This window comes from Danio rerio, chromosome 5, assembly GCF_049306965.1.
Source record: "Danio rerio strain Tuebingen ecotype United States chromosome 5, GRCz12tu, whole genome shotgun sequence".
NCBI lineage: Eukaryota > Metazoa > Chordata > Actinopteri > Cypriniformes > Danionidae > Danio > Danio rerio.
The window spans coordinates 27,304,947-27,317,800 of NC_133180.1; the positions used below are offsets into that span (position 1 = coordinate 27,304,947).

The 12,854-nt window shown below is 35.0% G+C and overlaps 1 protein-coding gene across 6 annotated transcripts in view; it reads left to right on the forward strand.

Annotated features, from left to right (window-relative positions):
• The window catches only part of tango2 (transport and golgi organization 2 homolog (Drosophila)), a 36,101-nt gene that overhangs the window by 7,559 nt on the left and 15,688 nt on the right, over nucleotides 1-12,854 (forward strand). For all 6 annotated transcript variants that reach the window (XR_012405853.1, XR_012405852.1, XM_005171838.5 and 3 more), the window contains 3 exon segments: nucleotides 3,243-3,331; nucleotides 6,431-6,550; nucleotides 9,612-9,726. Coding sequence is in view for 4 of the 6 variants with exons in the window: in XM_005171838.5 (XP_005171895.1) it covers nucleotides 3,243-3,331; nucleotides 6,431-6,550; nucleotides 9,612-9,726 (324 nt within the window). In the remaining 2 variants the exon portion in view is untranslated.

Sequence of the window (12,854 nt, forward strand, 5' to 3'; positions counted from 1 at the left end):
ACGTTTTCTTCAGCTTTTTCTGTGTCCAGTTATTTTTTTGCCATTTTTTAGTTTCGGTATGAATGAATATCTCTCCATTTGGGCTGACAAAGAGGGTGATAACCTTGCCCAAGGTCTGGAGTAATTGACATTGTCAAGCCAGTGAGTTGTTTTCAGATGGAGAGGAGCTTTTCTGCTTTGCAAGCTGTCTCCAGTACAGAGCACATTTTCCTGGGGTTCATCAACCATTGCAGATCAATCTGCAAAGCCTCCAGGATATTGCATCACTCTTTGTCTCTCTGATTTTCTTCCTCTCTGTCAGCCTGTCAGGTTCCACAGACTGCAAATGCAGTGGACATGTGACTATCCGTCCTGTTGTTACGCAGCTATTGCCCGCCTTGCCTTCTCTGTAAGCAAGAAAGCTGAAAAGTAAACTTGTGCAAAGTAAAAATGAGCTGTATTTTTTAAGACTTAATGCTCTCATCCTTTGTTTCACACCTTTTTTTAAGTCCGTCATTTAAGAATGATTACAATAGCTTGGCAGATAGTGTTTACAATAATGACCCACCAAGGTGCAATAGTCTTGGTTAGCACTGTATACAGTTTAAAAGAACTTTTAAGAAAGGCCCAATGGTCCACAAAGGTGTTAATTGAAGCTTGGGTGAGTGCTTCATTTATTGATTTCTTTGATCAATGTTTATGCCTTGCAAACTTAAATATTCGTAATTTTCCATATAAAGAAAATCTAGATATACCCAAGGGGATAGCTAAACAATAAGGCTTCAGAACATGGAAAGACATACTGTGAGCCTCAGACCCCATCTTCCGATGATAATCTGACCAATCTGAACAAAACGGTAACGTTGCTCAAGGGATCATCATTATGCAAGTACCAGGATGCTTTTGATTGGCCACAACATTTTCTTGGGCAGATTGCAACAATTACATTTAATCTTTTTATTTTCAAGTTTATCTAAGCTTGTATTAAACTAAAGCCTGCTTTGCCACATCTAAACATTGTCCAGTGATGCAGTTTTTGTAATGGCTCAAAGTTATTGAAGAAGTGAATAAATAAAAGTATCTTGGCATAACTTGATACATTAATTTAAAATTGAATAGTCATGTTAAAAGAAGGTCAAGCCAAGTTTATATTATTTTTGTTTTATTACAAGATTTTTAACATCTCAAACTGCAAAATTCTACATGCACACAATGATATTCTCACACTTGTCATATTGCATTACATCATGGCCATAAGCCTCTTTAACTCCATTGAAGCTTGTTGACTCTACACAAACAAGCAATTAAAATTATGGACTTAAAGCCTATGCGATGGCATCATTGTGTGATTTTATGTAAACATAAACTTTTTAGCTTTGCCAGTTTTATTCAGTTCAATTACCTTAAATTGTTTTTTAAATGTTAAAATAATCACGTTCCAATGGTGTTTTCAGATCTAATCAGTAGGCATCAAACCTCTCACAGAGTCACACGAGCAACTGCTAATGGTGACTGTCAAGTGCCAAAGTGTAAGATATCTTTTGGTCAGTCTCTTTTCTCTGTAAACCTCCTAGAGCTTTGTGGCCACATACACAGCACATTTTAGATCTTGAGTGGCTATTTAAAATACTTTGAATGTTTTATATTTTGTTATAGACATACGGTGTCGTCTTGCAACTGTTTTGCAGCATATGAAATGTCCCAAACACTATTTTTAACCGTCCAACATGGGATTTTTTTTTGTTTTTACTCTCTGATAGTCAAAGCAAGTAAAAAAAAAAGTGTGTTATATATGCATTGAAAACAGTCAGGAAAAAGTGTTTTATGTAAATTCGGACCACGAGTCCACATAGAGTATATAGACATAATTTTTCTCTAAAAGTACATATCAAAAGATGATACTTAGGTTTTATTCTAATTAGGTTAAAATAAGCCCAAATAGCAAAGAGAAATACAAATGCATGTAAAAAAAAACACATTGGACCTTAAGAGGCTAAGGGAACCAAATCGTGAAATGATTTACCTGTTAGCCCAAAATTAGAAAGTAATATAAATATTTTTAGTAGTGTTCTTAAGAAGTGGTTAAAACGAAACAACAATGTTTGCACAAATAGTCTACTATTAAGTTGTTTGATCATGCTGCCTTTACTTTTGCTTTACAGCAATTTTATGTAAAGAATTATAATGTTGTGTAAATGTATCTATTCTATTGTCATTTTGTCAAGCCTCCCGTAGACAAATTGAGAATTAGCAGATCTGCTAAAACACTTAAACAAATACATTTGGCTGTCCTATGTAATTGTGATGTCCATGTCAAATAAATCAACAAAAACCCCTGGTTATTTGAATTATATCAGGTTTTGTGTTGCAAATTTAATGCTGCTTATAGTGACGATTCTCTCGGACCAATCTGTGAATAGCAATGTGCATACATCACATTGTAGTATAATACAGCTTGCTTTGAATCTGACCCTAGATAGTACTGAAAAGTATGGAATGCAGTAAAATGCCCCCAAAAGCGAGCCTTACTGCCATTATTTTAATACTCGCATGAAGCACCATCTGACAAAGTAGTTCAAACAAGACTAGACACAACTTTAAAATGCACACAGATATTTGGTTGTTTTCACAGTATAGGCTTCACCCTCTCCTGGAAAGTGGACAGCAAAAATGAGCTCATTTGCATTTAAAGAGATGCACAAAAACACAGTTTGTTTTGCTTCCATGAAAAATCTACTGTATTGTTTAACATGTAAACTCAACAGATGCGTTCTAAGGACACTTTTTTTACATCTTGTAAAAAGGGCATAATAAGACTGCTTTAATGACAGAGAGGCATCTACCACATCAGGGCCTGATCAGGGACAGTAAACGCACACACAGCTGAGCCTTCTCCGGGCCTTAGGTGTGTAGCTGGCGCAGCAGTCTATGTTCTCCTGGGATCAGCTAGATAAACACATTTAGGTGCACATGTGACCTCTAAGCCCATTCAACAGTGCCTGCCTCACTCTCTTCCCCTCAAACATGAAGCCTGACTGAAAATTACCTTTTTATTAGTTTACACAGTTCCCATTACACATGAATAGCACGTCACAGCTTTTGTTTTCCACATTATGAGGCTATAAGGATGTCTAAAGGTAGCCCATTAGAGGTGTGTGTTCTTATACAAGTGATATGTTATCAGTATGATGTTATTGAAAGCATACTGTGAAAGAGTTTGTGTGATTTCTCCTTTTATTATTCTAATTTCTTTTTGAATGCAGGCTCATTCTGGCTGCTAACAGAGATGAGGTCTACAGCAGACCGTCCAAAGCTGCAGAATTCTGGGGCAGCAGCAGCGAGATCCTCAGCGGTAAATATCATCCTTATTATTCAAATTCTGAGATGTATTTATTATTTAATCAATGTCTAGTTTTTTATCCCATCAACATTCTTATGGTGGACTTTGTGTCACTCATGAATTCAGATATTGGTTTCAGTTTCAGTCTGAACTGCATATAATTAAAGGGTTCATTTTAAAATGAACAAGAGTTTCTTTAAGAGTCTCTTGCTTTGAGACCATTATTTAATCTCTCATAACCAGACTTTTTGATGTTTTCCTGTGCAGTGTCTAGTTCATGTTAAATTCTATTTTGGTAAAGCAGCCTATTTGGACAAACAAAACTGTTTGAAGTGTATTAAGTGACTAAACACTGTTTTATGTACCTTTTACAGACAGTGATGGATTAGCATGATTAGCTGTTTGTCCAAGTAGCAAGCATATTTAGAATTATATTTATATTTAGAATAATATTTAGACTTTTTCAAGCTAGTGGAGCAGTTTGGCAGTTTTAATTATATATTTAAATATTATTTTCACACTTTGTACTCTCATTGGCTAGTTTTTTTATTTATTTTTTGAACAATCTTTTTATTGACATGTAATAAAAATATAACAATATAACATCACATTCATATTTACATCTTTGTTTTCAATTTAGAGAAAAAGAACAACAGTAATAAAAAAACAATATAAGCGAAATAAAAAGGGGGGGGGGGGCACTGGTTGTTTAAATTATTCATTTATTCATTTTCTTGTCGGCTTAGTCCCTTTATTAATCCAGGGTCACCACAGCGGAATGAACCGCCAACTTATGTTTTTACGCAGCGGATGCCCTTCCAGCCGCAACCCATCTCTGCGAAACATCCACACACACATTCACACACACACACTCATACACTACGGACAATTTAACCTACCCAATTCACCTGTACCGCATGTCTTTGGACTGTGGGGGAAACCGGAGCACCCGGAGGAAACCCACGCGAACGCAGGGAGAATATGCAAACTCCACACAGAAACGCCAACTGAGCCGAGGTTCGAACCAGCGACCTTCTTGCTGTGAGGCGACAGCACTACCTACTGCGCCACTGCCTCGACTTTGTTTAAATTAGTAAAAGATTATTCTAGAAAAAAACATTAGGAAGAAATTGTTGAAAATACAAATCATCTATTGGAGGCATGCACCAGATCATCAATATGACAATGGTTTGTTTAAATAAATCTTTGGAAATAGGGGGAATGTGTTGATAGGCTAAGTCAATGTCAGTTTATTTATTGAATTGCTGAAATTTGAGTTGGAAATAAAATATATAAAGAGTGCCCACATTTTCTCAAAAACAGTAAGTTTGCCTTTTAACATGTATGACAGTTTTTCCATTGCTAAACAGAAGGACATATTTTTGATAGATGTATAGATGGCCTTTGCATTTTTCTCCTGTACAAAGCTATTAGACGCTTTGCTTGGAGTATACTTATATTGATAAGTTTACAAGTGTTGCTGTAGCAATCAATTTTTTTCACAAGTAATTCCCAAAATAAACATTTCTTGTTTCATGGGCAGTTTTATAGAGACCATTTCAAAAATGAATATTACCACCTCTTTCAAAATCCTTGTATACTTTCTCAGCTAGTTATTTTGTTCTCTTATTTGTTTGTTTGTTTATTCATTTATTTACTTTTGCACTGTGATATTTGGATTTCTGTCATGCTTGTGGAGCTATTTGACTGTCTTATTCATTTATTTTATTTCACTTTATTTTATTTAACTTCAATGTTGTCACAGTTTGTCCACTCACCAGCTAGCTATTTTTTCTGTAATATCTGTTTTACATTTTGTTTTATTTACTGAACATTTAGAAAATGATTTGTTGGATTTTGAGAGTTCAAACGGTTAGAACTTTTATTGCCAATGGAAAGAATAATCTAATATTATTTTTCCTGTGGAAACAGAGTCATGAAGAAGAGAAGGCTGGTGGCATCATCTGCTTGACAGGTTAACATGTCTAGTGTCCTGCATTATGCCTCAATGGTGGAACCGAACGATTCACTAGCAAGAAAACAGTTAAACAGACTATACGTGCAATGATAAAGAATAAACCTCCTCCATTTGGCCTCTTTACTTTCTCTTTACTTTACTCCTTTACTTTTATGTAGTAAGAAAATTGTGGAAACTCACTTCACTTAAGACACCATTAGCATATTTAATTTAGTAATTTTGTTTAAGTGCAAAGATTTGTTTCTAAATTCAGTTCTAATTTCCAGCAAATGAATAAATGAAGCATAATAACAAGTGTGGTAAAAAAAACAATGATTTCATGCCTTACGTGCCTTGTACCGGGTGCATGATAGGGCTCCTAATGTTACATTGATTAAGTGTCCATTGTAAGGACTGACCACCCTCAAGAAATAAGAAGTGTTCAAAAGACTGATGACCCACTGTCTGCTAAACCATACACCCAAGTACACAAATCAGCCATTCTCTCTGCTGTAAAAGATCATAGATATTTGGCTTTTGTTTTTTTTCTGTCCATGTTCCCCTATTTAATCTTGGGGTCAGACAGAACGGATCGGTCTTTAATTGATGAGTGCTTTTATGTGCAGTGGTAGAAATAAATTCGACTTTTAAGGAAGAAGCCCTTATCTGTCTATAGGAGCAAACTGTGGATGAGCAATGATGGGGTCTTTGGATGATGATGATGAAAAAGCCAGAAGCTTTCGGGGGTTTGTGTTTTGTGAAACAGTCAAAATGTTCCCTACGTTAATAAAAAAAAGTGGTTGTGAGCCCTGAAAATGTACCACTTTTATGAATTCTGTTGTCACATAAATAAACATGTGTGAACACAACCATACTCAAATACAGGACTGCCAACCATATTGTGCCACTGTGTTCCGTGTACTAGCTTTTGTGATTCTGTTCTTTCCAGATCAGTGTGCTCAGGCATACACTGTTTTCCTTTCACTATCAAGATGGAAAATATTATTTTGTACTTTCAGTCTAGGTCATTCCTGAGCTGTTTGGTGCATCCAAATCTGATCTCCTGCTGCTTTTTATTATTACAGCCTGCAGACTGGATTTAATGTCACTTTGACATTAAGTCTCAATGTGACTTTTTTGTTTTCTGTCATTAGGTCTGGACATGGAAGAGGGGAAAGAAGGTGGTTCATGGCTGGGAATTAGCAAACGAGGAAAACTGGCTGCATTGACCAATTACCTGGAAGCACGGCAAAATCCAGACGCCCAGGGGAGAGGTAGCACAGCTCTTTCAGCCATTTGTATTAATGCACTCTGCTATTACCGAGCAGTTGACGGGACACACTTAATCAATGTGTTACTCTGACAAATTACTCTTAATAGTAAAATAACTCACTTTTGAAAAGCTTGATCATCAGTGCACTTTCTTTTCAAGTAAGCAGCCATCCAGACTTTATTTTCCTCTATTTATGTAAAATGAGCTCAAGCAGTTTTCAACAGCATGCAAACATACATCATAGACTAATATTCTGAACACGCAGTGTTTTGATGGCAAGATCCACTTTGTAAATAGCCGTTCTATACACTCAGAGTAAAAACATCCCAAAAGGGAATTGTAAAAAAATAATAAACTCAAAATAAAAAATGAGATTTTTCAGATCATATAAATGAGTGGTGCTTGCCTTTGCAAAACACACATGTGGCAAGGATAGGAATTATCACACTTTCACATTTTCTTATAATAGTCCTCCAGTATCTCTGCAGCACTCTGGATGTGGTCAAAAAATTGACTAGAATTTTCGGTAACACTTTATAATAACTACACACTATAAATCATTTATTAAGCATTAGCAAAAAGTGAATTAATTATCCGTTAAGCATTAACTCTACATTAATAAACGTAAGCAGTTTATAACTGCAGCTACAAATGCTCTATTCTTGACTTATAACCACATTTAAAATGTGCTTAATAATTGTATTTTCATTCTTAATAAATGATTAATTTTTCATTACTAAATTAATTATTGCGTTATTTACAAACCATTTGTATTTTAGAGTAGTTGAGGGTTTTTAGGATCATTCAGAATGAGTTAGTAAATGATTAATAAACTATTGAAATCAACGTTTACATGTCTTATTATTCAGGCATAGTCAACTAATATGTTAATAAATGCTTATTTAACTCAACTTCATGCAGTTTTGTGACCTAATCTAAAGTGAGGACTATTCATGCTTTATAAATCCCTTATAAATGACAAATAAAGGCTCAGAATCAAATGAACAATAATCTTTGCAATCTTTTCTAAAATGTAAAATTACTGTAAAGTTTAAACATCGCTGAATAACAGGAGTGTCAGAATACAACAAAACTGGATAAAACAACAATATAATAATTAAACAATGTAATAAAATGTAATGTTTAAACTCTACAGTGATTTTATTTTAGATTAGGTTGCAAAGAATTTTTTATTTGAAGTACAGTTTCATTTGTGTATCTTTAACTGAATAGGAATGAATAATGCCATTTTTCCTGTTTAGAATTTAACTGAGCCTTTATTTGTCATTTATAAAGGATTTATAAAGCATGAATAGTCCTCACTTTAGATTAGGTCATAAACCTAGTCTGCAAGTAAGATCTACATTTTGTGGTGACTAACAAGTCTGAAGAAAAAATCATTCTAAGTAAGGCTGGGTGATAATTGAAAGTAATCGAGTATAGGCTTTAAAGGTCGATTTCGATCTAATATTTCCAGGTAAATTTTTTCAGTTACTTTGCATACCATGTGTGGAGTCACATAACCCCGCTTTAAGGCTAATTTATACTTATTATATTATGATTTATACTTATTATATTATTCTGATATTATATTTCTGACAAGTGCACGTGCACGGATCGGCGCAGCCTTCGCATAACTGCACATCTCTCAAAAAAATGTACTACATGTCACAACGACACATGGCGCAAGCATTGTGATTGGTCGCTTAGGTGACGGTGATGAGGGTGGAATGGCGAGGAGAGCCACATTTTAGGCAATGTTATAATTTTAGTTGTTTAAAGTTTATGTTGAATAAATAATCAGAGATAATAGATAGTCTGTGTTTCGTTCAATTATTTTAAAATCAAGTAATGCTTCCTTTATTTAAAAATCTCTCTCACTTGTCATATGTGAGCGTATTTACTGTATAAAACTTGGCAAAAACATAAAATAAATAACCAAAATAATCAATCATTAATTACAATCGAGTTAAAATATTAAATTAATCGAGATATTGATTTTAGGACAAATCACCCAGCCCTAATTCTAAGAGCGTAGCATTTGAACACAGAGTGAATTTTAAGCGGCAACAGAAAGGTGTGGGATAGGACTTAACAAGAGTGGGATTAAAAACACAAAAAACACCTATTCGGACCTCCAAATGACAAGTGTGAAAACAGCAAAGTCCCTGATCCCTCGACAGGATTCTCCTTCCATTCAAGTCTGTGAAAGATTTTCAAAAGCCAACACTTCACTGCTCAATTAAACACTGTGTAATTAGTGGATTCATTCTTCAGAGGCTTGGAACAAACCTCTAACCCAGAGCAATAATAATAGAGATAGCAGTCTTTTGAAGAATCATAACAATAATTATAATCGTAATTTGAAAAACTAAAAGAAATTAAAAGAATAAAACACAAGCAGAATACATTGATATTTAATAATACAGATAAAAAGACTCCAGATTCAACACACCATGGCAGATTTCGTTAGCAATTTCCTCCATTTTGAGATTTCAGTGCTTCTAAATCAACTTCATTCTAACGACAGAAGCTAATGAAGGGGTTATTTGGATTATTAATTGGGGTTGCCTAAATTGTGTAATTGTTAATGATTGCTGACATGTTCAAATAAACACATGCATGTGGGGAGTGAGTCTGCAGACACGAGCAGCTGTTCACTGCAGATCTCCATCAGCTGAGCTAGACTCTTCACTGTTATCACTCTAGGGTCTGTTTAGGTTCTTCAGGGCCTCTTTATAGGCTGACACCTCACTAGCACTTACCATCAAAAGCATGTCCAACACACCCCACCGCTCTGTTCCTATGCCATGTCCCTAAATATAATGCAAACAACTCAGCTGTCATTCGCATGGTTGTACACAACAGCTGCATGTGAAAGCTGGGGTATTGCACAGTAACTCAGTACATGTTGTTCAACAAATAGCATCCACTGTTTAAAATCTGCCTTACACTTCCAATTACTTCCCTTCAGTAACAAAATAGTGACTTTTACAATTCATGGTGGTAATAAAGTGGACTATTGATACTGATGCTTTTCTTTTGTGTTTAATTTTATTCAGGTTTTTTGGTGTCCAACTATTTGACCGATAACTTGGACAGTTTGGCATACCTCCGCAAAGTGTCTTCAGAAGCGCATTTATATAATGGCTTCAATCTCCTCACAGCAGAATTCAGGTGAGTGGTGGAAGGCAAATCTTGGATGGTTGTTTAGTGTTTGTGTGCCCTCTGTGAAATTTTCAAATATTTACCAAGTTGTTTTATACACACACAGATGACTATTAGCCTTTATTGAAGTGTTCAAATATTTCCCAAGTGATCTTTATGTATGTATGTATGTATGTATGTATGTATGTATGTATGTATGTATGTATGTATGTATATATATATATATATATATATATATATATATATATATATATATATATATATATATATATATATATACATATACATATACACACACACATATATATATATATATATATATATATATATATATATATATATATATATGTACACACGCACACACATATTATTATACACACACACAGACAATTATTAGTCCTCCTGGGAAATTTAAAAAATAATTCTCGATTGATATTTTATATATAAACACACAAAAAATTGCCCTCCTGTGAAATTTTCCCACGTGATTTTAACAGAGCCAAGGTATTTTTCACAGTATTTCCTATTATATATTTTTCTTCTGAAGAAAGCCGTATCTTTTTAGGTTTGGCTGGAATAAAAAAGTGAAAATGTGAAAAATGCTACGGTCAATATTATTATTAATTATTTTTGTTTATTTTTATTGTTATTTTAACCTTTTTGCAGTTTGCGCTTGATTTTTGTAAGGTAGGGTTATAGGCTTACATTTAGTTTGCGTAATACATCATCAGACACTATTAGAAGGGCTGGGTGATTAAATCGATTTTATCGATCGTTCACATCGATTTGTTTGAATGAAAATTGGTATTCCCTCTAACATGTGACTCTCCCATTTGGGTTACCATAGTTCCCCCTGGATTTCGATAGACACACAAACAACAAGCAGCGAGCAGAGGAGAACTCAAAGAAATGTTGCGCTCTTTGAAATTAAATTAAATGAACAACAACATGAACGCACAAGCATGCCTGCCAAAAAAACGCAATAATGCAAAACTCTTCATCATGTATTCACCACAAGACGCACATTTTAAACTGCATGTCACACCTTGTTTTCTCACCGTGAGAAGTACCGTTAATGGATAAGACAATTAATGAAAAAGACACACATATGAAAGGAACTGTTACCCATAGGTATTAGGGATGGGAAGATTAACCGATATGTATCGATACGCGGTCATGCGCGTGCACGATGCGAGTGCATCGGTAGAGCAGCAGAGGATGAATGAAATTTTGGAAGCAAATCGAGATGCATCGGTTTTTCCAAGATACAGCTTATATTTTTAATATAGAATGTATTTTTTATTTATTAACAAGTGTTGTCAACCTGTTTTTGGCGCATAATTTAATCGACCTACATAAAGTAAGCCTTAGCAACGGATTTGCGGATGTGCACACATACACTACAACTCAGTGTATCAGGTGTGCGGATGAAGCTAGTGGTGCGCCCTCAGAAAGCGCGAGAAGCAAAACAAACATTTTATTCCCCACTGAGTTCTAAATCTAAAGTATGGCAACATTATGGATTTAAGGATGGACGACTTGACAGGACAGATGCAAATTGCAAAATGTGCCGCGCATCTGTAAAATACACGAGCAGTACGACTAATCTGAAATCTCACTTCAAGCGGCGCCACGGTGTTGTTGTGGAAGCATCTTCCAGTGTTTCTGCAACCCCGGCTTCCTGCACTGCTTCAACTGTAGCTACCAGCTCCAAAAGTGGTGAGAAAAGCATTGCAAGTTTTTTTCCATGCGCAACAGTTTTGTGCGCTCTACGCCAATAACGGATGTTACTGCATTGTTCATCTGCAAAGATATTCAGCCTAGTGTCACAGAGAACGAAGGTTTTTAACACCTCCTCCTGTTAATTTGTATTTAATTATATTTTTATTAGCCTGTTGTTTACAGTGACAGTGATGTTTCAAAGCAGCATAACACTGCTAGTTCACGACCTTAAGTTTTGAATATTCAGTGGCACAATATATCTTTGTAAAACTTGTTTTCATAGTTGAAAAGTTATATCACAATTCTTGTTGTGCAATGGTAAACCTTTATGTTGAAAGAGTGCAAATATATATATTTTTTAATATATATTGCACTTATACATTCTGTTTATCTTGAAAATTCTTAAATAATATGTGCTATATTTTCTAAAATGGCCCTCTACTGTAAACTGACACTCTGGCTCTGAGAGAAAAGCCAGTTTGTAAAAAAAAGTCTTGGTTTTGCTTGGTTTATAAATAATCAAACTCATTCAATGGCACAGCATCCTCTTTCACATCATCTCATAAACTTGATCTAATTAGTTAGTGCTGCATTATCGCATTGTATCGTGATATGGGTGTGAATCGCATCGTGTTGCATCGCAATATGTCACAAATGTATCGCTAATATATCGGATCGTATTCTTTGTATCGAGATGTGTATCGGATCGGCATTATAGCTTAGATGCCCAACCCTAATAGGTATTCATTCATTCATTTTCTTTGCAGCTGTTTCCCTTTATTAATCAGGGATCGCCACAGCCAACCGCCAACTTATCTAGCATATGTTTTACAGTGGATGCCCTTCCAGCTGTAACCCATCACTAGGAAACACCCATTCACTCTCATTTACACACACTTATACTCTACGGACAGTTTAGTTAATCCAATTTGTCTATAGCACATGTCTTTAGACTTTGGGGGAAACCGGAGCACCTGAAGGAAACCCACGCAAACACGGGGAGAACATGCAAACTCCCCACAGAAATGCCAAATGGCCAAGCCAAGGTGCGAACCAGCAACCCTCTTGCTGTGAAGCGACATTGCTACTTTTAATGCATGTTCATTGAAAAAGAAACATCTTGTAAAAGGTCCCTTATGAGTTTACTTTCACTGTAGATTACTTTCACTGTAATTGTGTAAATGTATATTATCATTATAAAAATCTTGTATGCAATTATAAATAGAACTTGTGAAAGTTGATCTTTAAATGGCAACTTTTTTCTTTATATCCTATAATTATAAGTATGATAAGGTTATATAGGTTATTAATTTTCAAATCCAAGCATTTTTGTTAGGGTAAACAAATCAATTTAAATCATAAATCTTTTTTTTTTTTTTTTAATCTATTTTCAAGGATTTTTTTAAAAGGCCATA